Source organism: Hemicordylus capensis, chromosome 2 (genome assembly GCF_027244095.1).
Source record: "Hemicordylus capensis ecotype Gifberg chromosome 2, rHemCap1.1.pri, whole genome shotgun sequence".
Classification (NCBI taxonomy): Eukaryota; Metazoa; Chordata; class Lepidosauria; order Squamata; family Cordylidae; genus Hemicordylus; species Hemicordylus capensis.
This window is the reverse complement of record NC_069658.1, coordinates 117,779,365-117,806,391: the sequence shown is the minus strand read 5'-3', so window position 1 is coordinate 117,806,391 and position 27,027 is coordinate 117,779,365. Positions and strand designations below refer to the sequence as shown.

At 43.4% G+C, this 27,027-nt stretch overlaps 1 protein-coding gene and 2 long non-coding RNA genes across 3 annotated transcripts in view; 1 reads left to right on the top strand and 2 right to left on the bottom strand.

The window, feature by feature from the left end:
• Nucleotides 1-1,871: 1,871 nt before the first annotated feature.
• Nucleotides 1,872-6,508, bottom strand: LOC128345748 (uncharacterized). The gene is made up of 3 exons (XR_008316622.1): nucleotides 6,025-6,508; nucleotides 5,006-5,183; nucleotides 1,872-2,557 (listed from the first exon to the last, which is right to left on the bottom strand). It is a non-coding gene; the product is annotated as an uncharacterized LOC128345748 (long non-coding RNA).
• Nucleotides 6,509-10,662: 4,154 nt separating this feature from the next.
• On the bottom strand, nucleotides 10,663-27,004 carry LOC128345751 (uncharacterized). Its single transcript, XR_008316628.1, has 3 exons — nucleotides 26,675-27,004; nucleotides 23,406-23,491; nucleotides 10,663-12,110 (listed from the first exon to the last, which is right to left on the bottom strand). It is a non-coding gene; the product is annotated as an uncharacterized LOC128345751 (long non-coding RNA).
• The window catches only part of NFIB (nuclear factor I B), a 313,063-nt gene continuing 299,925 nt past the window's right edge, over nucleotides 13,890-27,027 (top strand). The window contains exon 1 of the mRNA XM_053298137.1: nucleotides 13,890-14,634. Within this exon, the coding sequence (XP_053154112.1) occupies nucleotides 14,617-14,634 (18 nt within the window). The 5' untranslated portion in view covers nucleotides 13,890-14,616. The remainder of the gene's footprint in view (nucleotides 14,635-27,027) is intronic.

The window sequence follows — 27,027 nt, the reverse complement described above, 5'->3', positions numbered from 1 at the left end:
TGACCAAGCCACTACCAAGAGACTGGTTCCAGATTCTTCAAGAGAAGATGGGAGCTGTGGATTGGTGCATGAAAATGAATAATGAGAAGAGGTGTTGGAGATGCAGCTCCTGATGGCATCAGCTCTTAGCACCAGCAACCCTATTGACCACTATGGGCATTAGGGGTAGAGAAAGCCAGTAAGGGCTTCCCTCTCTGACAACGCTTTCTCTGCTCTCTATTCCTCCTTTATTGGATTGATAATCTCGGGTTTCCTTCTCTCACATGGAGAGAGAGACTTTCTTCTTCTCCCTTCCCTCTTCCTATATGTAGCTAGCAGCAAGGCATGTAGGCCTTACCTATCTCCCTGATGGATTTCCTAACTAAACTACTTTGTTTAGAACTTTTAACTCCATATCTCCAGACAATATTAATTAACAGTGCTCTCCTTGCCTGTGCAATGCTGTGGCAGCTGGCGTAGATAAAGAAATCTCTCCTCCAAGCTCTCTAACACCCACGACACAAACACTGCCTTGTGTGCCCTCACACAGTCCCTGCTACCTGACCACCACCTCTTGTGCTCCTGCAAGGCATCTTGCACCCCCTCACAAGGTCCCCACCACGTTGCCTCCACCTCACATGCCCCTGCTAACACTTTTTATTCCCCACCCTGGCACTGCTTCATGTGCCATCTGCACATGTACCACCACTGCACATGCCCTTGCAAGACCCTCCACAACACACCACCAACTTGTGTGCATCCTGCAACAACTGCCATCCCACATGCCCTAATAAGGTTCCTCATCACCTCATCAAGGTCCCTCATCACCTGCCACCTTGTGGGCCCTTGCAAGCTGCCCCTCGATCCCACAGCTGCTTGGGAGGCACTTGCAAGACTGGATCCTCACCACTCCATCGGCTGCCTCATAGGCACCTTGCATGTGCCTGGAAGTCCCCCTGCCACCTTCCGCCACTCTTGGAAGTCAACCGACCATTTCGCCCCCCAGGGCTGTGTTTAGAGAGCCCTGGTGGGATGCAGGGCCTGTGCAAACCAGCCTGTGTGGGGCCCCCTATCCATTCATTTTGAAGGGGTGAACAGAATGGGGTCCAGGGGGGTTGCCCTGCTTGCCCTGCCACCATTGCATCCCCTCACATGCCCTTGTGGCACCTCACAGTGTAACACAAGGCCTTTGCCCACACAACTGCCACCACCTGGCGACTGCACTGGTTTGGATTGGGTGGGATTCTGTGGCTTTCCAAAGTGAATGCACTTTGAGTTTGGATGAAGATGATCTTTCAGACTGTAGCAGATACCCTCAAATGTGGTGAAAGAAGGAGATATTTCTAAACCTGTCCTCTGGGCTCTTTATTGGTTGAGAAGCAACGAGCCACGTGCTGTTTCTGATAACATTGCTTCTCAGAGGTTAAAGACCCACAAATCAACTGAGCCCTATAAAGTGATAGGATTTACACGCAATGTAAAGGCAGCAGCCAGGTAATCCTAGCCATATTTTTTAAGGACGTGGGTGTTCGTTTCATAAGGACTAACTCCTTAGTAAACACATTTATAAACAGACGCTAGGAGCAAATCCTAAACTCCTTGACATTTAATCCTCGATGTTTTCTCAAACGAGGTTCCATTCAGTTCTGTGGGATTTACTTATACATAACACAAGTACGCCTCCGATTGCATCCTAAATTCGAAATAAATTCAATTGAAATTAATGGGCCAGGCCTTTCTTCCAAATTTCGAAGGGGCGAGGCTGAGGACACATTCGGCTGTGGCTCTGATTATGCAAATGTATGTAATCGACTGCGATCCTAATTGTTGCAAACATCCACTCCTCAATATATATTGTGGTTGCCAGTTCATATGAAAGAAAGTTCCACTAATATCGACAGAACTTTATTCCAAGGAAATGTTCACACAGGATCAAACTATAAACATGCTTACAGCGCAGGATGTTGGCGAAAGTGTGTTGGGGATCAGGCTGTTTTAATTTTCTTTTCTCCTTTGATCTTTTCCTCCCTGAATTATATCAATACTCCTGTAGTATTTCTGTGGAACAGTTACATCAGCGAACAATATCAATATCTTTTTAAAAAATAAAACAAAATGATATTCCAAGTTGGTGCAGAAATAATACAGGAGAATGATCCAAAGAGAAAAATGTTTTTGTGTGGTTTACAGTGCCCTATAGTTCAATTTGCTACAATGTAGGATGTGGGGAAGAAAGATGAAATGGTGTTGTTAAGAGAGGGAGGGAAACCCAATTTACTGGAAAGATTTAATTAACTGACATTTACTGGCTAGATTTGATGGGAGGCGGAGGAGAGAGAGAAGCCCACGGGAAGGTCGGAGATATTGGCTAAGAGGTGTTCGGTTTTCCAACGGGAATAATAGACTGATCCTTTGGGACATCTTCTTAGACTTGGGAGCCCCTATGGGGGGGAAACAGAAACAAAAAACCCGCAGGTTTCTTTCTTTCTTTCTTTCTTTCTTTCTTTCTTTCTTTCTTTCTTTCTTTCTTTCTTTTCCTTCATTCCTCAGCAATCAAAGTGCAGAGACTGTTTTTGACCTGAGACAACAACCCAGATCAAAAATCACAATTCATTCTTAGGCAAGCTCTCCGCGCCCCCCCCCCCACCACCACCACTCCACCCCATTAAATTATGTGTCAAGCCATCGGCTAATTCCTAGAGCAGGTAGCTGGACAGGCTAAACCTGCGGTTTTTAGATCTCAAACGCCGGGCGGGCCGGCGCGGCAGCAGAGGAGTTGGGGAACATTTTGTCCTGGCTAAAAATAGGCGCCCTCCCTCGCCCAGGAGCGGAGCGAGCCGTTTGGGAAGAGGCTCCGAATAGCCAGGCCTCACGTGCGGACTTGGGCTCCGGCAGGCAGAGGTGCCTCCCTCCCCCCAGCCCGAGTGGGATCCTAAAGCAGCACCAGCCGGGAAGCGTGGAGGTGGCGGTTGCTGAAGGGGACCCTTTCCGCGCCGCTCTCCCTCCTGCCCTTCCGGAGGCTTATTGAACTGAGTAAAACCGGGCAAACATGGGCAGCGGCCTCGGATCTTTTCCGAGCTCCGTTTCCCAGCTGGTCGCATCCCCGACTCGCGCAGAGTCCGCGCCTTGGCGCCCAGTGCCACTCCGAAACTGGCAGTCCCGCGGCTTGGAAGCAAAGCCCATTGAAAGCAATTGCCCACCACACTTCCGAATAAAGATACTTGAGAGCCAGACCGCAAGCATCTTTATGCTGCAGCAGCAGCAGCAGCAGCAACTCTCCTCCGTAGGTCCCATTAAGCCCAGCCATACTGCCTTCGGATAGGGATAGGAGGGAGAGCCCTTCAGGGCCAACTAACTCGCATCGCCTTCCCAGCGGACTGCCACGGCTGTGCTCCGTCAGTCTGCACACCTGGAAGTGAGGTCCGCGGAAAGGAACGGGACTGGACTGCCGGTGCGGGACAACAGCAGTGGGGGGACTCATCTAGTGGCGAGGCGGGCAGGGCAGGGAGGAGCAGGCTGCTGCACGCCCCCCTTCGCCGCCGGGCCCATGCCCCTCTCTGCCCGGGAAAGGTCCCATTTCGGGTCCACAGGAGGCCGCGGGCCGCGAAAGCTCTACCCGAAAGGCGCGGGAGGCAATGCCGGTGGCGAGGAGCGCACCGAGCCAGGCCCTCCTCAGCCCCGCGGCTCCCCAACTCCGCCCGGCCCCCCGCCGCGGCTCCCCCGGGCCATCCCGACCGGCAGGTCCTGAACTGCGCCTGGGAAGAAGGAGAAGCCGAGACGCCGCCTTCGCCCCCTGCCGGAGGGCATCTCCGGTCGCTCCCAGCTCGGGCGCGTGTGGAGCGTCTAGTGCGGAGGAGAAGGGCTCCGCAGCCTTGCGGGGGTCGCGGGGAGACCACGTCCAGCAGCAGACAGACCAGACAAGCCGCCCGGCCACCCCGCGCCCGAGTGAGGCCGCCGCTGCCCTGCTGCGGAGCTGCTCGCGGCGGGTGCGTCTGGCTGGAGCGCCCAGCAGGCGAAGTTGCCCAAGCAACTTGGTGCCTCCTGCCAGCGACCCGCCCCCGCCCCCGCCCCCGTATCCTCCTCTGCATCCGGCACCCCCTCCGCCCCCCTGAGCTGGCTGCCGTGTGTGTGTGTGGGGGGGGGTCACCGCCTCTCTCCCCGGCGCTCGGGGGCTGCAGCCTCTCAGCCGGACAGGGCCCCGCCCCCCGCCCGGCCCTCGGCTGCCTCTGCAACTCCCTGGGCTTTGGCGGCGCCCCCCGCGATTCGCGCGGGCTGCCACCGGGGAACGTGCCTGTCTCGCTGGTGTCTCGCTCGCTTGGCGCTCCGCACACAGACACAGACCCAACTGCAGCCTTTTCCGAAACAAAAGCAGGCAGCAGCTCCCCAGACGCCGCCGGCGCCCCCGCCCCAGAGCCCCCCTTTCCCCTGGGAGGAGGATACTCATCCTTGGCAACCTTGTCTTTGAACGCTAAGAAACAGGGGCGGGGCGGGGGCACCTTCCTGCCCCCCCCCCCCGCGGAGGAGGAAAGGAGAGGGGCTCCGAAGGAAAGTTGCCGCCCGACGAGTCGCCCTTTCCCCCCGCCTGCCTCACCCCCGCCCCGATCGCCTCCAGGTGTCCCGGATTGCTCTTGACTTCTGAAGAGGCCGTTGTGGCTGGCAAGCGAGGGAGGGGCAGACCACGGTGGCTGGTCAAGAGCACTCGTGGCGGGGCTGCCGCTGCCTTGACTGTACCCGGCTGCAGGCGGAATCGCCGCCGCCGCTCCAGCTTTTGCTTAGCCGCGGAGTCCGACACTTCAGGCAGCGAAAGTTGGGCAGCGGAGGAGCGAGGCAGTTGGGGCGGCTGCGCTGGATCTCCCAGGACTCCGGCTTGCTTGCCGAAGCGGTTTCTCCACAGACTCAGGGTTGTTCCCGTGGAGGGTGGCCGGTGGGGGGGGGGCGGGTTCAATGACAGCGCCACGCCATCCCACCCAGACTTGATTCAAGGTACTCTCCTCGCCCCCTCCCTCACCCCGTCAGTTATGTGTACCTATGCCTTATTCAACACAAAGGGGAACCATCCACTGGGAAGTTCTCCTGCACAGGCTCCGCTGAAATGGTGTTCTTGCGCACCTTCCTTCTGCTCAGTCGGGCTTGAGCAGAGAAGCGTTCCGCGGGCGCATGCCCTTGACAGACAGACAGACATAGGTGCCATGGTCCCAAGCAAACTGTGGAAATAAACAGTGAGGATGACTAAAGTGGAACTGTCGCCTGAACTTAGGGGAAGGAGCGGGATGCTGACATCCTCTCCCATGCATGCCTTTGTGGATGTCAGTCCCGTGTGTGTTCCCTGAGAGTAAATGACAAGGAAGGGAGCGGGCATAGATAGCTGTCTGTCCCCCTCCCTTGGAAGGTAGTCTCAAGGACATCCGTGGAGTTTCCTGGGAGTGAACTCCCTGCAGGACGCACCGCCGGAGACCCTACGGCAAGTCCTCGTGGGCTAAAACACCCCGCAAGCCTCCAGTCTCTAGCGCTGGGTCCCCCTTTTGTTGGAAGGCGACGTCTCAATGAGTCGGATCCTTCCCGGCTCCCCCCGCCCGCTCCCCGGGTCCAGGAAGGCCTTTGGAAGACATTTCCCGGAAGAAACGGAGGGTCACACACTGCAGAGCAGAGAAGATGCGTGGCCAACGGCCTTGAGGTGTCAGCACCGGGAGGGGAGCGGGGGATGGTTCGAATGAACACAAAAACCCAACACACCCACCCACCCACCCCGGAGTGTGGCTACTGAAGGGAGGAGTTTCCCTGCGATGCCTGATCCCCAAAGTGCTGCGCGCTAAAGTCAGCCCCAGCAAAGTCCAGCATTAGGCAGTTCGCCGTCCTTGGGTCCGAAGTGGGAGAGGTCTTTCGCCCTTTTCTTCTCCCGCGGGAAATAAACATGCTTTTACCAAGCGCGGTAGAGCGAAGGAGGAAAGGAGGATGGGACTGAGAGTTCAGGGGCGCCCAGAGGAGGAGGAGGAAGAGGAGGAGGAGGAGGAAAGGGCTACTACTACTACTACCTACTACCACTACCTGCGCCTCTGCTGCTCCATCGGCCGAAGCTGCTGCAGGTCGTCCTCTTTGCGCCCCATGGGGAGGGAGAAAGGCCTTCCCCCGCTGGAAGAGTTTCCTAGAGCTCAACAAGTCGTGTTTGGGTAGCCCCGTGGGGGGCGTGGAGGAGGGCGAGGGCCATCGCCAATCTCCCCGGAGCGCTTGCTGAACCCCTTGCTTACTGAGCCGGACACACGCCCCCTTTCAAGCCTCCCCAATGGAACCTTCGCCCTACAGGGCCCAGGCCTACCCGCAGGCAGGAGGGTCTCCAGCCCCCAGCCTCGTCTCCTTTGGGGCTGCTCCTCTGTTCCTGGGGGCGGGCTCGGACTCCCTGCTTGTGTCACACAGGGGACAGGTGAGTGCTGCCTTTTTGTTACTCTGCATCATCACTTCACACCTGATCTGGCACAGAACGGAAGACTCGAACGATTGCTGAGCGCAGAAAGAACATCACATCACATCCAGACCAACCTATTCTCTCCCTCCCTCACCACCCGCTGCCGTAATAATAGAATTACATCACCGGAGAGAGTTCTCCTCCCAGCCGATGGCCGGTTTAAACCTCTCCCGGACTGCATTCCCTCTTCTCTCGCTCCCCGCCCCCCCCTCAAACACGCCCATAGGCTGCCACGGTTTATTGATGACAGGTTTCTGGCAACTGAAATACGAGTTCCAGGAGGTTGATCAAATAACAAAGGACTAGCAAGCTGAGCTCTCGCCTGTATTTTGTTAGTAGTAGTGTGTGATTGCTATATGGGGTGGTGGGGATGTGGAGGAACATACTTGTGGGGAAGTCTTTAAGAAACGGCTGAGCTGCAGTTCAGGGTTCACTAAGCCTGATGAGTGGACTTGGACTCCAGTGTAAGAAAGACTTCTTGAGCCTTCAGGAAGTTTGCACAGTCTCTCATCTTCTCTCTCTCTCCTTTAGACAGCCATCTCCGGAATACAATGATTAGGGAAGAACAAATATATCTCATAGCCTCAGAAAAGCAATTCTCCTTTCACCACAAGAGTGGGGCTGCAACACACCCTTTAGCCTTTTAGAGGGAGAGTTGCCCACTTTTAGTGTGTCTCTTCACAAAGTCTGTGTAGGGAACTTTTGTTGAAAAGTGCTATATAAATATTCATAGTCGTGGCAGTAGCGTGCCTGCACCTTGCACCTATTATAACCACTGCAGCATTTTAAAGGCATCACAGGCTTGCTGAGGTTCCCAGTTAATGACAAAGTTCTGCTTGGCTGCAGCACCTCTCTGAGCTGCATACAATGTAGAGAGGGGGAGAGAGAGCAAGAGCACAATGTTCTCCTACAGAATCTGCAGCCTGTCTCTCTGTGTGTGTATGTGTGTGTGTGGAGTAAGGAGGGGATAGAACAGAGGACAGGGAGAGGGGGAGGGAAACAACAAACAGGAAAACACAAACAGCTGCGGCCTGTGCGTGGCAACAGAGCCTTGTGTGCCAGCAGCCCATTGCTTTCACACGTCTGCAGGAACAAACCCTTTTGTGGCAACATCTCCCGTCACATCTGCATCTGCTCCTGAGACACTGGCATGTTTGGCAGCCTTTGGGCAGCAGGTGTCAGGCAGGAAGAAGAAGAAACTCCTAGAGACCAATAGAATTGCCCTACAGTGATTCCTAAAGCTAGAAAGGCAGGCCGGCCTTTAGCCTTCTGTGAGAGCTCTAGCAACTGCCTCCCACTGGAGTGCAGGCTAGAAAGCGAGTATCTCCATCTAACCGTTGGATAGATGTTTGGCACTTCAGGAACATAAAACAGAAGGTGATGGCTGTCTCCTCTGGAAGCTGTGCTATCACTCCTGTAGTTTGCAGAATGATGTACTGCAGAGCCCAAGTGCAGAGGAAGTTAAGGCCTAGGGTGTAGCTGTGGTCTGGATCATGGCATTGATTTCTGTCTCCTCATCAGAGCATCTGTGTGTCTGGCAAGTTGTTGTTTTTCCCTTTATGGCCTTTGGCATTCACTTTTTCCTGGATGGGTGGCCTACCTGGAACTAACTGTCTCTACAACCAATGGTATTTTTTGTGGCAGGAAGCACTGCATCATTAGGCCTAACACCAGCACTTGGATGGTCTAGCTTACAGTGGATATATTCTTTTGTCTATTTCTTAAGGCAATTCAAATTTAAAAAAATGGATATTATGCAGTGTACATTACTGAAGATTGTGCCCCTAAATTCAATATTACCTTTATTTTAACTTGGTGCTGAATATTGAAAGCTTTTAGTAATTTAAGTGCATCAACCATGCCTAGCTACCATCATGATATACATGATACAGTATATCACTGACTATACCACATATTCTAAGAAGGGTGCTGACTTCTTCTTAGGAATGCTTTTTAAACCAGATATAAATGTCTTTGGGGGACTGTTGAAGGACAAAGGCTATAGAGAGCACAACTGCAAAGCTGGTGACTGACTTGTGATGCACATCTGCTGGCATTGCTGTTCAGGTGGATACCACTACTGTTAGATGCATTTTGCCAGGAACTTTCATAGTCACGGATAAAAAGAAGAAACACATGCCCATCAATGCTTAATGCTTTTGATTCAAACACAGATGTAATACTCTATGCAATGGAGGAGAGAGCAAACATATATGGTATATGATACTGTAGGATTTTCACTCTTTATCTGAATCCTGTAGAACTTATTTTAATAGGTTTTTAAATTAAATTTCCAAACTGATTTAAAAAATGAAAAAACTCAACATATTTTAAAGCATTATTCATTCGCATTTAAGGTCCACTGCAGAGAAAAAGACAGTTGCACTAAGCAATGGGGAGGGGGGGGAGCTAGCAAGGAAACATAAATTAGTGTTGGGGAAAATCCATTCACTTTTATTGCATGTATTGTGGTCTGGTGTTTACTTTTTGTCTAAGATATTTTGTGACAATTTCCCAGTCTTGCCTGGCTCTCCTATCCCTCCTGGCACAAATGATTTTTTTCTCTTTTTCTCTTGTGTAAATGTCCCTTTTTATAAACAGGACTAGGTATCTTCTGGAGTTCATCCAATGTCTGTTTTTCTCCAACGCGATTGAGATCACAGACTGGCCTAGCTTTCCTTGGCCTGGCCTGACCTTTGGCTGTTGTTTCTGACCTCGTATTCAGACTGATTTTCACTGTGCAGCCCACTTGGTGGTAGTAAGACAGTAGAGCAAATGCTTAGTACAGCTGATCATGTGACAGTTTATTAGAATTGTTAGGGTATTAGTCAGTCTCTGAGAGTGTAGCAAATGCCATTATTAAGATTGCATCATCTTATTGTCACCTGAAAATATGGCCTTTCAGGCTGATATATGTCACATTACAAAGTTTTTCATTCTAGAAAGGCATCAGAGTGCAGACAACAACTTAGAAGATGCATGTCATATGAATAATAGCATACAAAATGACTCTTGGAATATTAGAGTGCCTCAGGGCACATTGTTCTAGAACATTTAATACATGAGCCTGGTTTTTATCCCTGTGACAGAAGAAGTTTGTATCTTTGATTCAGGTAGAAGATTCACTGTGGGATTCTGTGACAGACGTTATTCTCAACAGGGGCGTAACTACTATTAGGAAAGGGGAGACGGCTGCCTGGGGGTTCCCACGCCTCGAGGGGGCCCCCAAAGGCAAGTCAAATGTGAAGTGAGCGTGTGTGTATCAGTGAGGGGCACATTTTAAAATTTTGTCTCTGGGCCCACTCCAGCCTCGTTATGCCCCTGATTCTCAAGCACATTACTTCAACATTATGACCTGTTGGGAAGTTACCCAGTGCCATAAACAGCACTGATCCTGGGGGAAGTGTCTGAATAAAGGTTCTTCTTTGTTCAGCCCTCTGTATTACAGTAGGTTAGATGAGTTAAGATTTTAAACTATGGCTGTAAAGCAGAGATACCAGGATTTGTGATTTTACATGAAGAAAGCAAGGTGACAAAATCATGTTAACTTCTGTTTTGTCTGTGTTTCCCCCTTGTTTCTTTCATATTGGTGTTCTGTTCAGCTGACAATAATAAAAATGTTGCCAGATACCACAAGAAAAGTATCAGTTTATTTTCTCTGTCCTGTCCTCCATGGGATGTGAGTTATATAGATTTTTAAGTACTCCGCCTCAACCATATATTTCATTATATATTTATCTAAAATAATGTTATCAGTTATACTAAATGTTGGGGTGCTGCTGGGAATAAACCCTCAGCTGTATCTGTATAATTTTTACCTTATATGCCTTATACCACAATCTATATTAAATAATATAATAAAGGTATATTAGGTAAAACAGCATAAGATAAAACAGAAATCTAGCATTTTCTAAATCCTGAATGCTTCATTATGACCTTTTAAAAATTGATATGTATTATGTTTAAATAATATGGTCAGTGACCACAATACTATAACCATCAATGAAGTCTTGACATCCTTAGAAGAGAAACAGCTATTCAGGTTGCTTTATGGCAGCATGTAGGGGTCTATCTTCTGTAGCTGAATTTGTTATTATTTTTACATCTTTTCTCTGTTTTGATATTAATTATTTTCCTTGTAAATTTTAATGTAATTCATTCAAAATTAGGCTGTTTAATTGTTAGAAGCTATAGATCATTGTAGTTCCTACATGTGAGGGGAGAGGGAAGAAGAGGAGGTAAGTGATAAAGTCTGTATAAATTAACTAATCACTTTGAAATTCATATAAAATCAAAGCAACCTAGAATGTATGGATGTGTTGTAAAACAAAGTTGTTTTTTTAAAGCTGTATGAGTTTGTGTGTTGAACCATGTTAAATTCCCAGTGACTGTTAAAGGTCAAGCTCTAAGAAAATAATATTCCAATAGATTAATATTCCAAAAGTCACTGTCTCTTGTTTTGTTTTGTTTTAGGACAATTTCCAAACTTTGTAAAATAAAAAAGAAATATAATGTTTCTGTTTTTCAGTCAGCATTAGATCACAGAGTACTTCAATCCAGTTCTTAAACAGAAACCAAACTGATTTAAACTCAGAAGTATTCATTTTCAAATTAAGCAACTGTTAACAGTTGGTGATATAAAAACATTTGGGCAATTCTTCTTAGCAGAAGAGGCTTCTTTTCTACTAAGCACCTGCTACAGTGTGTGCAGGTATTCCATTCATACATTATAGCAGCCCTGAAACCACAGGTGTTGATCCCATAAATGAAACCATAGCTCTGAGAATTTGCTCTGCATGCTCTGTGTTTCTTGCAGTGTGTACAACTCTTATTGAATTAGAAGCATGGTTTAGTAGATTTTATTTAAATATAAAGATTACAACCTAATCCTTCAGTCTTCAGATAACATAATCTGAAAATGTTGCCATAGAAGTAAAAGGAGTAAGATTCCCCAAGACTGCAATTTCTATATATAATGTTACTATCAATTTAATTTTAACAAGTTGAATAATTTGGTGCACCTCAGACCACCTCAGATCTCATTGTTAGGGGTAGCAAATGGAGTTTCCATGAAATGCAGAACAAGCCTATACACATGTCTACTTGGAAGTCAGTCCCAAGTAATTGTGCATATGACTGCAGCCTTAGGTTATTAATTTACCTGGAAGTAAGTCCCATTGAACTCAACAAGACTTGCACCTAAATATATGAATAGAATAATATCATAAAGACCTGTGTGTTGCACATATTTGTTATTGTAATGTTTCATTTAACTCCATATCTCTTCTTGTTCAGCTTAAATGAATATCACCATTGCAGAATTTCTAGACTTTTCTTACAATAATGCTTCCTTGATGTCACAATAAGGGTCATGTCATCAGGCTGAAATTTCATTTGTTAAAAAACAGGAAATTGATACATAGGATATTTAAACCTAGGTTTATCAGATTGTATAGCTGTTATGGATTTACAACAGCAAAGTATTTCTCTTGAAGGTGGTAAGCTATTTTCTGAAGTGTCTGTCTCCATTTTATACAGGTTAGTGTCTTGCTAGGCCTGCTGCAATTGCATCAGTGCAGGTTCAAGCTCACTGCTGTTTTCCTTTTTCTCTCAGAGGGTCCTCCTCCACTGATAAGGTTTCAAGTTTCACCTTTAAAAAGCCGGGAAATCTCTGTAACGTATTTGCAGTAATTTTAATAAAGTGTGTTACTATAGTGTGCAGCATTCTTGGTCTGTGGCTTTTTAACTTCTATAAACCAGAAACAACCACAAGTTCCCCCTGGCATGGAAAAAGGCTTGCTAACCAGATAATTGACTAGATGTTATGCAGTTTGCAAAGTCCATGGCATGGAGTGCTTGAGCAATCACTTTCACTAAACAAAGGATATGCAAACACTGTACAGTTCAGGGTTGGTTGTTTTCCCTGCTACAGATATTTCAAATTTATCAGACAGGGAAGAAAATGAAACCCAAGCACTATTCTCAGAATGTCAAGTTGCTTTCCCCCTAGGTTTTGCTGTTCATTGTTCATTTCAAAATTAGACAATGTTTAGAAGTCTAGTTTCAGTTACTAATTGAATATACTAATTCTAAAGTTAGTTAATGTTTTATTTATTGTGTCAATTATGTATTGTTATATTTTATAGACAATTAATTTTCATTAAAAAAAAAATTAAATTCAGCTTTATCTTAAAGTCCAAACCTTCTAAAGTCAGTGTGATTGCGGTAACACCCAAGTATCTGAATATTTTATATTCTTGCTTATGGTGTAATTCTGAAGTTTTAAAAAGAGAATTTGAAACCACTGATGTCAAGGGTATGATTGACATCATACAAAGCTTTTTATAACTGTAGAGGAAATTTATTACTGAAGTATTAAGACTAATCTTTCATCTATACTATATAACTACATAATTACTCTTCATATTGCAGATATTTGAAGTGAATATTTGAAATACTTTCAAATATTCACTTCAAATATTTGCAATATGAAGAGTAATTATGTAGTTATTTTTATCATTATTGTTGTATTGTTATAATTATAGACCATTTAAAAATACTAATTAATACCCAGATCTCTCTCTCATTCATTCGTTCATTCTTTCTTTCTTCCTCCCCATTTTACTTTGCACTGTGCTGATTTTTTATGAAAGAACATATTTATACAATTTCAGTTGCAAAAAAGATTTAGGGTATCAAGATAAGTTAGTAAATCAAATAAACTATATCTGACTGTTAGAAAGGATGAAACGTGAAATTCAGTTCAAGTTTAGTTTGCTTTTAACGGGATCCTCTAAGAGGTTTGCTTCTACCACATAAATGAAGTGGCATTTTTCAAAAGCTTTGATGGCTCAGCAGCTCTCATTGAAATCAGTGTATTTCCACAAGGAACTGCCTAATTTTGTATTCCTTGCACATCTGACATTCCTATTAATTTCAGTGGTGACCCAGACTCATGAGGACAAGTACTAGTTTAATAAATGCTAACTCGGTGGTATGTGTCATTTTAAAACATAAATTATATACCATGTTATATTCATACAAATACTGGTTTGCATTTTTGTTGTTTTCTTACAATTCTTTTATTGTTTACAGTAGTCATTGTTCTATTATCTGACTAAATAGGTGTGTGTTTTAAATATAATATTCTTATTTTCTCACAAAATTATTTGAAGAATGTTTTGTTCTTTTACAACTGAAACCTTTGCATCTGTCGCAGCACTTGAAACACTGCACAGTCAGCACAGTTAGGCACGCACACACACACACTTTTGTTTAAGAAACTGCACAGACTACTTTGACATGCGCTGATTTCAGGGTCTCTGACCTGTCTGGAACAGCATACTTTATTGCGGGTGCCCCCTCCAGCTCTTCTCCCGCTCATTGGCTACTTGAAAATGAATATGCAAATAGCTCTCCAGCCCGGCCTTTCTTCTTTCTTGGTGTTTCATGCAGCCGCCAGGCGGAAACGAAGAGCCGCGCTTCCCACGGGTTCCGAGGGAGAGAAGGGGGACGCGCGGGGGAGGCCGAGGCAGCTTGAGTGGGTGGTGGTTAAGGCAAGCCGCCGCCGCGTTCCCGGCCAATCGGAACGAGGTGGAAGGAGGCCAAGTACGCAACTCAGCGTTAGCTTCGCCAGCTCAGTCTGCAGAGCCAGACCCGCGAGGGGGGGAAAGGGAAGGGAAAAAGAGGCAGCAACACACACACACGCACACACACATACACAGAGACCGGCCCCGCTCGAAAAAAAACGGGCTCAGCCTCTCCTGGACCACGTTCAAGTCAGCAACCACAGCCTACTCTTCAGCCTTGCAACTCAAAAGAGGAAGGAAGATTGAAAAAAAGAGGAAAAAGGAGGAGGCGGAGGAGGCGGGGGCCGCTCACTGCCTGTAGACTTTTTTTTTTTTTTTGCCTTTGCTGCTTTCCCCCCCCACCTCCTCTAGCCAAGATTTTTCTTTCTGATTTGCCTTAAAAAAGCCTGAACAAACAAACCTTTCTTCGCTTTCTATATATACGGTATATATCTATCTTACGTTAAAAAAGACAGAAGGTCACTATTGGAAAGCCAAACAAAACCAAAACCACACCGCGTCCTTGAGAAACGCATATATTTGTTAACTGAGAAATGTGAAGCCAACGGTCCCGTGTTGTGTTACAGAATTCAGGATCCCATAGGTTTAATGCAATACAGTACAATGGTATGTGGCATTGAAAATGATACGGTTTGCTTTTTTTTTTTTTTAAACGTGCTTGTTGGCTGTTCTTTTCCCCTCCCTCTTCGAAATTGTCTTTGGTTTACACCCTCCCCTCCCTCAATGCTTTCATTTCTGATTTTACAGGATGATCTATAAGTAGTGGTTGTTTATGTTTTGCTTCCCCCACCCCTCTTTTCTTTTTGGCAGCTTTTGTATGTGGGTCACACTTTCATGCCAGGAAACAGTTGATGGGAGTTTGTATCCAAAAGTGCTGAACTTGGTACATTTCCTGCTTCCAACGTTCTCCCCCCCCCCTTTCTCTGCCTGGCAACTATCAGTTAAACATTGGAAATGATTAATATAAAGTCCTGGTTGATTAATTTGCATCTCTGTGGTCAGTTTATTTTTCTTTCGGCCGTTGTAGATTTTCTTTTCGCTCCTGTTGCTAATCTATTGGGAGGTTATTTTGTAATCTTGACTTATTTTCTTATTAATGTAAACGTAGATTGTTTGTTGCACAGTTTTGAGGAAATGCATTTATGGTTTTGCTTGCTTGCTACTTCATATATCGAGTCTTACCTAACCGTATCTGCCACACTCTACTAAAGTATGGGGTGTCTGTTTGGCATCTCTCTGAAATTGTAATGTTGCTACAGTTGCATATGCATTGTGTGGTTTGCTTATTGTCTCCCATCCGCTTGCAGTCCTTAACTGCGTTGCTGGGAGATAGTACTTTTTTTGGGGGGGGGGGGGTATACTTTAATTTATATTCCCTGGTTATGTGTATGTCTGCTCTCCTCGCTTGTCTCTCTTCGCCTGTGTGTCTGGGCCACATTTTAATGCCCAATATCCCATCCATTAAGTTGTGGTTGAATGCGGAGTGTGTGAGGACTTGGCAGCTCTCGGGTTGAAGGGGGCGGGGAAGCCAGTTCGACTTTGACACAAGATGCCGATGTGGCGTGATCTGAATTATTATTAGGGCTGCAAACATGGCCATCTTCTCCTCCTGCTGGAAAGGGCTGCCATTGAACTTGAGACGGGACAGACAAGAACTCCGTCTCCCCCCTCCCCCCGCTTTAGTACAGTAGCTGGCAGAGAAAAGGTGCCAAAATACACAAGATTAAGTCTAACTTTATTTGAAGTGACCCTGAGCCACTGTCCATGTAACTGTGAATCACAGGAATAAAAGTAAACTTTTGAACTACGTTTTTGAATTTTTTAAAATGCTAAACTATTTTAGATAATGTTATAAACTGTCAGACACATACTACTATAACTGGGACAGATCCAAGTAGTTTTGGATCAATACATTTGTGTTCTGATGGAGACTTTGCTGTGCTGGTGAAAGTGAGAGCTGAGTGAATCTGACCTTTATGAAGTCAGGGTAAAAACTTCAAAACTGTGTAACATAAAACGTTGTGGTTTACAGTTTTACATCTGAGGTCTAATGTTTGCATTTTCTGGTCTGCGAAATGGAGAAAACTTGGTTATTAGAGACACCATCCAACCATATGTGGACAGAGGTCAAGCACACACACTGTGAGAAAGATATGTGTGTGCACACCACAGGCATTTAAATAGTTGAAGTTGAACACTCAGAAGTATGCCTGTATTGTATGCATATATTTCCTCATTCTTTAACTGGGAAAAAATGCTAGGCAAGAACATGTGTTTCTATCTATGGGATTAGAAGCAGGAATAATTTTGCTCAGCAGTATTTTAAATAAAAAAAATAGGTACATTAAAATGTAAACATTTAAAATTTGATGTACATTTAGAAACCTTGGCAATTCCATTTATTTTTCAAGTTGCATTGCTTTCCTATACAATATTTTCTATTAGAATTTTTTGTTTTGTTTAGTATTGACTCTTATGTTTGGGACATATATCTCCCATTAAGATGATATTATCCAGAATACTGTTTTTATATACGAATATCCCTCTTATTTGTGACAAATTCATTGATAGAGAGAAAAGGCAAAAACTCTTATCAGGTTTCATCTGGGAAGGGAAGCCCCTAGGGTAGTTTAAGATGAATTGAATAGACACAAATGGGATAGACTAGAAGGCTGGGATTGCCAAATTTGGAATGTTGTTATAAGGTTTATAAGTTAGTTGCAATATTTCAGTGAAATTCCCTGGAAAAATTATCTTTGGCAGGGGAAATTGAATCAAAGGTTAAATTTATAGACTTGTTGTGGTATAGGGATAACAAATGGGAGGGGTAATTATTTTCAAATTATCTGCTTGCTGATTTATTGGAACTGTGATCTAAGGATAAACTGAGTCTAGGGCTTTCCCCTTTTACATCTGTTTTCTGGAATCAAGAAGTCCTAGAAATAGTTAATATTGGGAAGGACTTGTTTTGTATAAAGTATCATCTTCAGGCAAATTATTTAGTAATGGACTGTGGCTGGGATGCAGACTCATGCTGAATTACATGATAAAATGCAGGGAGAAAGACCTTCAGACACTGCTTCTGCTCTATCCCAAATTACATTACATGGGCATGTATCAGAAGCAGTGTCTGTTAGTGTCAGTAGAAGGGAAAGGAAAAATAGTCAGGTGGTACCACTTGCTAATGTGTTTAAGTTTAGACAGAGCCAAGTATAAAGATAAGTGAAATAGAGATCTAATAGACCCATTGATTGAGGAAGAATGCAAATGGCTCTGGGGAAATATTTAAAACCTATTATGATTGTCCCTCTCTGTGGGAAAGTTTATATAAGCTACAACTTAGTACCTTACTCCAGCATGCCTTAAGCATATTACCACCTATCTGATAACATTTGCTAGAGTTGTTGAGTAACTAGGGTTGATGTGTCTAATAGTTTTTGGTAATGTAAAACTATTGAGCTTATTATTTTTTTAAGAAGTAATACCAAGAATTTAAAATATAAGTATATGAGATGTAATAAGATCCTAAAATAATTCCTTCTTGAAAACATATAAGGATACTACTGAAGAATGACGTAGAACTTGTTACTTATCTTCTGGCTGTAGCTAGACTTTGTATTGCTCATGGGTGGGAAAAAACCAACTGCACCAACCAAAATGGATTGATTTCATCACATCTGGGAAGTTGTGTTTTGATTGTTACCTTATTATAAAAATGTCAAGGATAATGACATAGTAGATAAACTTGTTAACAATGGGTTTTGTTTATTAATTATTGGAATAACCATGTTAATTATCAGATTTACCTGTATATGTTTTCTATGCTCTAAAGTATATTATTGCTTTAGATGTATGAGATTTCTTTGTGACTTTTGTATTTTGATATTGAGTAGATTTTTAAAAAGTTTAATAAATATTTTAAAAATGTTGAACAGGTGAATCCGAGTGTGTACACATGTGAATGCACAAACAGAGAAAGAGGGAGGAAAAATTAAACAAGGAACTATAGCATTTATATAATGTAACTTAAATTTTATTGAACAAGATTTCCCAAGTAATATTGGCTGTATTGTTGCTTAAAAATAGCTGGCATTTTATGATTGTGCACAAGATAAAATACTATGTAAATATGATTAAGCACAATTTCTTAAGTACCCATGTACATTTACCTATCTTTATTACTATGTGTGAAGCTTGAAGGCTGATTTTCTATCACAGAAAACATTAGAATAAAAGTAAAAGTTCTAAAGGAAGTATGTATTTTTTGTCACGTGCTAATAGTATTTAGTATTGTCATTACTGGGATAATAACAATACTAAATAAGGAAATTAAAAGATTCTGTATGTTATAAAGTGCAGAGAACAAACCTTTATATAATAGGTAGGAAATGTTGACATTTAATGATTAACATTAGATGTATCTTCTCAGTTTTAGCAACATAAAATGGTATTGTTACAGTGAAAGCAGAACTGTCTCACACAATGGACAGTACTTAGACTCCTGTATTATCAATGATCTAGACACAGGCCTTTCCCTTTCAGGTTTCATTGCCCTTTTGGAAATATAATTGCCAAAGCACTTTGGAATGTGCGTGCAAAGTTTTCCTGTATTGTGTATTAAGACAGAAAGAATAAGAGCATTTGTTTCTGAGTCAACAGAATGAAACACTGAATCGTCATTTGTGGTGAATTGCTGGGGAGAGCGGGAGGAGGGAGCTAGTCTGGCCTTTCAGAGTTTCTAGCTTTTGATTAAGCATACAGTTGAGCTGGCTAACCTCCTATGTTGCACTGAAATCAGTGCTGCTTGCTTGGTGAGTTTCAGACTATACATGTGCATGAAATCTAGACAGATATATTGATATGTGAATTTTTAATAACTATGCCTGTGCATTCAAGCAGTAATGTTATTCACAATGTAATTTATTAATTTTGTCCCTCAAAGGCATGCATATTATACAGATATACATAGGGAACAAAATACTGTGAGTGATATTGGGAGCGATGGCAAAGGTGTCTTAAAAAACCCGACTAACTTAAAAAAATATGTATGCATAAATGTCTTTACCAAGATTTACTAGATGAGTAGAGGAGTCACATTGTGGTACTGGCAATACAGGCTTTTTGTTGGGTTCGCTCCATTGCAGTATTCTGTCATCCAATTCTGGGGTTATGGGGCATATTTTTAAATCTGATTTATATGCTGAAATTATTGTAACTCCAATCCAGCATGATGCACTGACTGCTATATTCCTTTTGCAGTAGTCACAATTGTTAATAGAAGAGAAATAGTTGCTGAGGTTTTTTGCAATTTATCTATCATTACTTTAAAAGTGAGCTGTATTTCATTTTAAAACTTTTTTTCATTGAAGGCCTCAGCATAATTATTGTTATGACAGAAAACAAAAACAAAAATGGAGACCAAGAACATATATGTATTCCCAAGCAGGCATGTGTATATGGTAATGAAATGAAATGTAAGCTGTTGAACTGGTTTGTTACAAGGTACAATAGTATGTTTAATTTAATTGAGGAAGATTAATATTTTATATGTTCCTAGTGTGTGCGTGTATGTGTGTGTGTGTGTGTGTGTGTGTGTGTGTATATATATATATATATATATATATATATATATATATATATATGAGAGAGAGAGAGAGAGAATCTTCTATAGAGGTGTGATTTCTGATGCAAAATCTTTCAAGGGTTAACTTTGCAAGAGTCAATCTATAAAATATCTTCCAAGAGTACATTTGGGTTTGGCATGTGTGTGCTATCTGTTTATGCTTCTGTATGCTCTTAAGTAATTACTATACTTTATGTCCTCAGGAGAAACTTTCTAGAGTTGGTGGATGTTGTTAGCATGTGGTTATTATGCTTGGATTATTAAAGATGGGCATTTATTTTGATGAATCACAAAACAATTTCCACTCCCTTTCTAAAGACATCTTTATGGAATGAGTTTGGTAACTCTTGGCTTTGAATCTTGTTCCTGAAAAAGCCTTAAGTTACTGTGGTGTTTATTAAGCTAGTAATGCTGGTTTGTTGGTACAGTATGTCAATGAGTCGTGAAAGGCCAGGCCGGGCCTTGTTCTGTGGAGCACTTGAGGACACAGAGAGATACAATCGTACTGTGGTTTACAGGAGACTTCCTCTCATTTCCCCAAGCAGCATTTAGAAACAGCTTTGTTTCCTTTTATTGGAAATGAAAATTGGTTGTCCATCTTTTCTCAACTTCCTTTCACTATGAATACGTACACTAAGCATGTGTATGTGAGAAGATCAGCTCTTCTAAGTGACTTTGCCACTATCGCTATCATCAAACCAGCAGTATGCCACCCGTGTTAACTCCTATTGGTAGTGCACATCAAAAGTTGGTAGCATGATAGTATGATGGTGCTTGACTCTGGTCTCACGTAGCAATTATATTAAACCCTTTGCACCTTATATTCACAGCCAGCTACCTATGGAATGAGCCCCAGTTCACTGATTATCGTTATTGGTACACTGTGTCAGATGGAATTATGATACACCAAATTTATTACTCTCAAAAGGCCCATTCACATCTCGTGTTCAACATTCGTATGAGTGTACAGTGTACATAGGTACAGATCTGTACAAAGGTACAATCATTAGCACGTTACATTGAACACAGGTACAGAAGTACACTTCCTATTTGTACCATGCATTTGAAGGGCCTGTATCTAGGTTTACTTTTAAAATGATCACAGGTACAATCATTCACTCAAACACATGTACAAGTGTACAGTCCTCTGTACACTCGTGAAACATAATGTCTGAATTGGGCTAAAGTGTATACATGATCAGTGAAGGGGGAAAATACTCTTGAGTGCTGTTTCTTTGCTATGGGTCGCATTTAGTTGTGTATGCCACTTTTTTTAGTGACAAAGGGGTGGGGCATATGTTGTTGTCATACTGAAAATGGCCTTCTGATGACTGATCCCCACCTGGCCCACAACACTGCAGAAGGTTTCAAGTTTCCTCCCTGGCTTCTCCAAGATAGGGCTGAGAGAGACTCCTGCCTGCAACCTTGGAGAAGCCACTGCCAGGCTGTGTAGACAGTACTGAGCTAGATGGACCAATGGTCAGACTCAGTATAAGGCAGCTTCCTGTGTTCCTATTTAGAACAGTGTTCTTCATCATGAGACCCGGGGGCCAGAGGCAGCCTCCATCAACCCTAAGTGCTGCTCCCTGACTATTCATTTTTTGAGCTTGTTTGAAGCTTTAGCCAAAGATGAATACTCTGCACCCCCCTCCCCCGCTGGCATCTTGTGGAGATGACCATTTTTGCCATGCAGTGCTGTGCTTTGCCCAGAACCAGAGATGCAAGCTCCTTTAAGGGAAATAGAGCCTTCTTGAGCCCCTGCACCATCCTGGAAGGGATGCACGGAGTGCTGGGAAGAGTGGCTCTTCCCAGCGCTTTCCTCCAGGGCTCAAGAGAGGGCTACATTTCTCTTAAAGGATCCTTCCACTAGAAAAGCACTGAGAAAAGTGCAGTACTGTGCAGAGGTCAGTATAGTGGGAATTGGCTTTCACATTGAAGGTGTCTTGCCAAAGTGACCTCCACTTGAAAAATAGTGAAGATCACTGATTTAGAAACATGAGGAGTAGGCACATGGAAACTGATAATATGATGGTTGAGCATGACACAGTAAGTGCTTCGAAATGTTATAGGCTGGGCAGGGATCAATAACTATGGTATGCCTAACTGCTGCATTCTGATGGCTACTATACATGTGTCCTAGCAGAAAAGGACTAAATTAGTTAGACAGTAATGCAATGTTGTCTTTAGCAGAGGTGCACCTAAAGGCCTTTGGAGGCCCGCCTCCACCTCACCCTCCTGCAAGTTAAACATTATCACCACACACACACACACACACACACACACACACCATGACACACACAGTATTTTTTAACACATGGGCTCTTAAGGGCACAAAGAGCAACTGAACTAAGAATGTAAGAATACAAAACAAGTATATTTATGCATTAGCAGAAACATTTCAATATGCAACAACATACAGGTGAAACTCGGAAAATTAGAATATCGTGCAAAAGTCCATTAATTTCAGTAATGCAAATTAAAAGGTGAAACTGATATATGAGACAGACGCATTACATGCAAAACGAGATAATTCAAGCCTTAATTTGTTATAATTGTGATGATCATGGCGTACAGCTCATGAAAACCCCAAATCCACAATCCCAGAAAATTAGAATATTACATGGAACCAAGAAGACAAGGATTGTAGAATAGAACAATATCGGACCTCCGAAAAGTATACAGTGTACTGTGCTTGACTGGCCAGCAAACTCGCCTGACCTGACCCCATAGAGAATCTATGGGGCATTGCCAAGAGAAGGATGAGAGACATGAGACCAAACAATGCAGAAGAGCTAAGGGCCGCTAATGAAGCATCCTGGTCTTCCATAACACCTCATCAGTGCCACAGGCTGATAGCATCCATGCCACGCCGCATTGAGGCAGTAATTGCTGCAAAAGGGGCCCAAACCAAGTACTGAATACATATGCATGCTTATACTTTTCAGAGGTCTGATATTGTTCTATTCTACAATCCTTGTCTTTCTTGGTTCCATGTAATATTCTAATTTTCTGGGATTGTGGATTTGGGGTTTTCATGAGCTGTACGCCATGATCATCACAATTATAACAAATTAAGGCTTGACTTATCTCGCTTTGCATGTAATGCATCTGTCTCATATATCAGTTTCACCTTTTAATTTGCATTACTGAAATTAATGGACTTTTGCACGATATTCTAATTTTCCGAGTTTCACCTGTATTCCCATCCCACATCTCTCTCCCCCCCACCGCCTTTGTCTCTAAAGAGAATTGGGGGGGGGGGTAGGGAATGTGAAGGCCTTGGACTTCAGCCCAGAAGTCTAGTGGTAAGAGCACTTCTGTATTCTGACAATACTTCTGTCATAGTATTGCTATGACAAAACTGATGTGAAGCAGTTGGATTATTTATTGGTCAAAAAATGAGACTTTTGGTTTAACATTTGTTCTGATTTTGAGATATTCACAATTTGGCACAATTTGTTCTGATTTTGAGATCTTCCTTCTGGATCAATATAGTGCTGTGAAACGTATGCAGATTTAGGATATAATTATATATGTTAAGCTTGAAAATCACTTTGATCAGCCACTCATTTTTGAAGATGATGGAGAGAAAACATTTAAGTCATATTCATTGTGATTACCTAAGAACTGTTCTACTTGTATTAAGGTCACCTAACACTAAAATATAATTCCATGCACAAGTGTGTGTGTGATGGTAGAAGGTAGTGACAGGTAACTGTGAAATAAAGAAACAGTGGCCAACATCCAGACTAACCTTGTACTGATGCATCAAGGTTTTCCATCATATGAAGAGGGGAAAGAGTTTTGGCGATCCTCTGCAGCCACCTGTGCCTCCTGAAACTGAGGGCAATGTTAGTTGGCAATGGGAGCTGCTCAACTATGTTATTTTTAGGTAAGGTCATTTAAGAAAAATAGTAATAGTCTCAAGCATTTATATAGCTCTTTAGAATGTTCCACATGCTTTACAGACATGATCTCAATAATCCAAACAAGAACCCTGTAATGTAATATTGTTCCCAAGTGAGCAGGACCAAGCATGAGAAATAATAGCTTGCCTATCTAAAGAGATAAGCTGCCCCTCTGCCTAGAAAGGTAGTAGAGTCCATAGACCACACAGAGTATTAATGACTGAGGGGAGAATTTAATGAAGGGCTTCCCTGCACACACTTGTGCAGTGAGAATCTAAACATGTTTACTTAACATCCTTAGTCGCTATACTACACCAGCTCTTACTTATTCTTATTTACTTACATAGAGAACATTTCTAGATGAGGCGTTTGGTCTGAGATTTTACATTTTGTTCACTCATTCTTTATGGGGGTGGGTAACACAAAATTGTCATTAATTCACTGCATTTCCCCCATGCTTAATCTGTTCTTTTTTGAGAGAGAGATCAAAAGACAACAAAAATGCAACTTTTGAGCCCAAAGACAACAGAAACGGAAAGTGTAAAAGGGAGACAAAAACATGCTATATCTGCTTTCGTGTGGAAGGAACATTGCAATTTGTATGTGACTGAAAGTGGAAAAGCAATGGCTGGCTGGCAGTACCATTAGCCCGTCTGGAAGTGCCCTTAATCCAGTATATACCGATTTAAATTATGTCTAGAGCAGACATTAATCTGGCATGCATCAGATTAAATACAGAGATGTACAGATTTGGGTGTGTTGCATCAAGGTTTTTTAAAATTGCAGTTGATTTGTATACATTAGCTTTTTTAGTGATCCCAGGTAATGCTGGCTGACATCCTGACTAAGAAAACACTGGTGCTTCTGAAAATTCCAACTAACTCAGCTCTACTGCTCTTAGTGGTGAAGGCAAATCTTGACAACTTCTGTTTCCCCCCTGAAACACTCTGTGTCACCAGAAAATATGTTCCTGTGGGTTGTGCAGTAGTTGAAATTACTCCCCCCACCATCACACACAAGCACCAGTGCAGTGTTAATCTACACGAGTGCTTATCCTGTTGCACCAGTACTTCATTAAAATGTTAGAACAGAACCCCCTATTCTGGATGGGGTTACACTCCCCCTGAAAGATCAGGTACGGAGCTTGGGAGAACTCCTAGACCCACAGCTCTCCCTGGTTTCTCAGGTGGAGGCAGTGGCCAGGAACACTTTTTATCAGCTTTGGCAGATACGTCAGCTGTGTTTTGTAGAGATGAATGACCTTAAAACAGTGGTACATATGCTGGTAACCTCCAGACTTGACTACTGTAATGCACTCTATGTGGGCTGCCTCTGTACATAGTCTGGAAACTACAATTTGTACAGAATGTAGCAGCCAGATTAGACTCTGAGATAACATGAAGGGACCATATAACACCGGCTTTGAAAGAACTAAACTGGCTGCCAATATGTTCTGGGTGAAATAAAAAGTGCTGCTTATTACCTATAAAGCCCTTAACAGCTTGGGTCCAGGCTATTGAAGAAAGCAGCTCCTTTGTCATGAATTCTGCTGCCTTTTACAATCATCTGAAGAGGTCCAGTTATGGTTGCCACCAGCTCGTCTGGTGGCGACTCAGGACCGGGCTTTCTCTGTGGCTGCTCCAGGGCTTTGGAATATACTCTCTGATGAAATAAGAGCATCCCTTTCTCTGTTTGTTTTCAGGAAGACCCCAAGACTTTCTTGTTCTTGCAAGCTTTTAATTAGAATTAATTTTAATAATTTGTTTTATATTATGTATTTTAATCTGTGATTTTTAATATTAAAATTTGTACACCGCCTAGAGATGTACATATCAGGTGATATAAAAATATGATGAATAATGCAGAGCAAGGATGTACTAGTACAGCAAGAGAACAGCCTAAGAAAACTTCCCAATTAAGTGCACCAGTGCAGCAAAGAAGCTGCTGTAATTGACACCACTCAAAAACATGTCCCCGAGGGCTACACAACCTTCAGGGACATATTTTCAGAAAGCACAAAGGGCTCCCTGAGGAATGGAAGGCATCAAAAATTACTGCTTCCCTCTTGCACTTGTGCAATTAGTTGGTAGTTAGGCTGCATTCTTGCTGACTTTAGTTCCTGCCTTGTCCCTGTTCTTTCTCTTTTCATCTGCTTTTGACTTTGGAGCGGATAAGCATGCCCCACTTAATTGCTCTTAATGTAAATGGTGAAGAGAGGAATTTCCCCCAGTAGGGATTCTGGTGCCTCTGGGTCAAGAGGATGAGCCAGTTTGAAAATACATTTCTGCTAATAGTTCGAGGATTTTATTTTTTTAAACATGGGAGGGGAGAGAATATTAGCCTTAAACTGAGACTTGTATTAATGTGCAGGAGTCCAAGTGCTGAAAGAGGTATGTTCAAGGATACTAGTAGATTGGCAGCTTAACCAATTAATTGAATATTCATTCACAGGGAAACTCCAGTCTTTAAAATTGGGATTAGCTAGAGAAAGATAGAGTAGTTCCAGAAGCTAGAGAAAGACAGAATGTAGGGTATTTTCTACAAATGCATAAAAAAGCCATTAACTGTGGAAAAATAAACGCTTACATCTTATACTAATTTGTTCCAAAATTGTTTGTCACTTTATAATGCTCACTTAATACTAGGTAGGGAAAGTGTGGTTTATTTAAACACAAAACCATTATTTAAACAATAGCTTCGTAGAGCTTGAAAGTGTACCTACAGTGAGGTGTGCTGCCTTTGAAGGGTTAATACGTTGGACCTAGCTATTTGCTTTGACATTACCTGCTTTGTATAAGCCCCCCTCGCTTCCTCCCCCTTCCTCCGGCTTGTACATTTATGGGAATTGCAGCTGGTCGACTTGGCAAGCTCCCCTCATTAAGAGCCCCCTTTGAGAACGGGCTGTGTTTGAGTATTTCCCTAATGAGGACAGGACGGGGTTAAAAAGTGACCATTTCATGGTTGACTTGAACCTGCCTGCTTCTCTTGATGTGTCCTTGTGAAATGCCTGACGCAAATAAATCCCACTTTGCAAAAGGAAAAGTCACCGGTCCCTTTAGGACAGTTTACACAGAGGGGGAAGGGGCTTAAGGAGGAGGCCGGTTTAGGAGTTTACCTGCAGCAGGAGACAGCCATTACAGTCGGGCACTGACCCTGTTGAAGCGCACAAGCGTCTGGGGTGGCTGTTTGGGTTCGTCAAGTCACAGGCTGCAGAGTTGGACTTGGACGTACTGCACTGTGCTGCTGGGGTCCGGGCTTTGAAAACACACAAAAGACAACAAGGGACGCCCCTCATGACCCATACAGCTGTAATGTACGGCGAAAGAAGTTTGAAAATAAATAGCCAGCTGGCAGCCTCTTAAGACTGCCCATAAACTGGCTGTCTTTCGTCCTGAAACTGCGCTTTCCCAATCTCCCCCCCCGCCCCCGCCCCCTTTTCGACGATGGGGAGGATGTTCTCAAAATCGA